The sequence below is a fragment of the Homarus americanus genome, unplaced genomic scaffold (genome assembly GCF_018991925.1).
Source record: "Homarus americanus isolate GMGI-L3 unplaced genomic scaffold, GMGI_Hamer_2.0 scaffold58074, whole genome shotgun sequence".
Classification (NCBI taxonomy): domain Eukaryota; kingdom Metazoa; phylum Arthropoda; class Malacostraca; order Decapoda; family Nephropidae; genus Homarus; species Homarus americanus.
In genome coordinates this window covers 1,321,998-1,323,723 of record NW_024729094.1, presented here as the reverse complement: position 1 = coordinate 1,323,723, position 1,726 = coordinate 1,321,998, and the positions used below count along the sequence as shown (strand labels likewise).

Sequence of the window (1,726 nt, the reverse complement as noted above, 5' to 3'; positions counted from 1 at the left end):
AATAGTCTGTGTAATGATCTGTCTATATAAACTGTCATGACAATATCGCCAAGTCTATCCTGATCATCCCGATATTCTCTCAACGCGCTTAACATAATGTATCATCCTCCATAGTGAGAGAAGAGGAGGTATGCTAGCTATAACACCAGTTACAACACCAGTTACTACACCAACTGCAACACCAGCTACAGCACCAGCTACAGCACCAGTTACAGCACTAGTTACAACACCAGTTACTACACCAGCTACAACACCAGCTATAACACCAGTTACAACACCAGCTACAGCACCAGTTATAACACCAGCTACAACAGTTACAACACCAGTTTCAACACCAGCTACAACACCAGCTACAACACCAGTTACAACACCAGTTTCAACACCAGCTACAGCACCAGCTACAACACCAGCTATAACACCAGCAACAGCACCAGCTACAACACCAGCTACAACACCGGCTACAACACCAGTTATAACACCAGTTACACAACAGTACAACACCAGCTACAACACCAGTTACAACACCAGCTACTATAACACCAGTTACAACACCAGTAACAACACCAGCTGCAACACTAGTTTCAACATTAGTTACAACACCAGTTACAAGTTACAACACCATACAAAGCCAACTTCTATAACACCAGTTACAACATCAGTTACAACACCAGCTACAACACCAGCTACAGCACCAGCTACAGCACCAGCTACAACACGCTACAACACCTGCTACAGCACCAGTTACAACACCAGCTACAACACCAGCCACCTCACCAGCTACAGCACCACCTATAACACCAGCTACAGCACCAGCTACAACACCAGCTACAACACCAGCTATAACACCAGTTACAACACCAGCTACAGCACCGGTTACAACACCAGCTACAACACCAGTTACAACACCGGTTTCACACCAGCTCAACACCAGCTACAACACCAGCTACAACACCAGCTACAGCACCAGCTACAGCACCAGCTACAACACCTGCTACAACACCTGCTACAGCACCAGTTACAACACCAACTACAACACCAGCCACCTCACCAGCTACAGAACCACCTATAACACCAGTTACAGCACCAGCTACAACACCAGCTACAACACCAGCTACAACACCAGTTATAACACCAGTTACAACACCAGCTACAACACCAGCTACAACACCAGTTACAACACCAGCTACTATAACACCAGTTACAACACCAGTAACAACACCAGCTGCAACACTAGTTTCAACATTAGTTACAACACCAGTTACAAGTTACAGCACCATACAAAACCAGCTTCTATAACACCAGTTACAACATCAGTTGCAACGCCAGCTACAACACCAGCTACTATAACACCAGTTACAACAGCAGTTACAACACCAGCTACAACACTAGTCACTACACCAGCTACGACACGAATTGCAACATCAGCTACAACACTAGTTACAACACCAGCTACCATAACACCACCTACAACACCAGTTACAATACCAGCTACAACATAAGATTCAATGATAACACTAATAATAATATTTACATCCAGAAAGTATACAACACCTTCTCAGAGTATAACACCACCGCGTTATCTACAATACCAACACCACCAACAGGTCAGGTAAAGTCATTTCAGTAACAACATCTACAACACGTTTAAGGACGAGGAACCATTAACTCTACTTGTTATGTATCACCAACGACAATAACCACGACTGATAGCAACATAGATTGTATA

At 44.1% G+C, this 1,726-nt stretch overlaps 1 protein-coding gene across 1 annotated transcript in view; it reads left to right on the top strand.

Annotated features, from left to right (window-relative positions):
- LOC121866318 (uncharacterized threonine-rich GPI-anchored glycoprotein PJ4664.02-like) overlaps window positions 1-1,499 on the top strand; it is a 38,105-nt gene extending 36,606 nt beyond the window's left edge. The window contains exons 6-7 of the mRNA XM_042365938.1: window positions 162-492; window positions 648-1,499. Coding sequence (XP_042221872.1) covers window positions 162-492; window positions 648-1,499 — 1,183 coding nt within the window. The remainder of the gene's footprint in view (window positions 1-161; window positions 493-647) is intronic.
- Window positions 1,500-1,726: the final 227 nt, after the last annotated feature.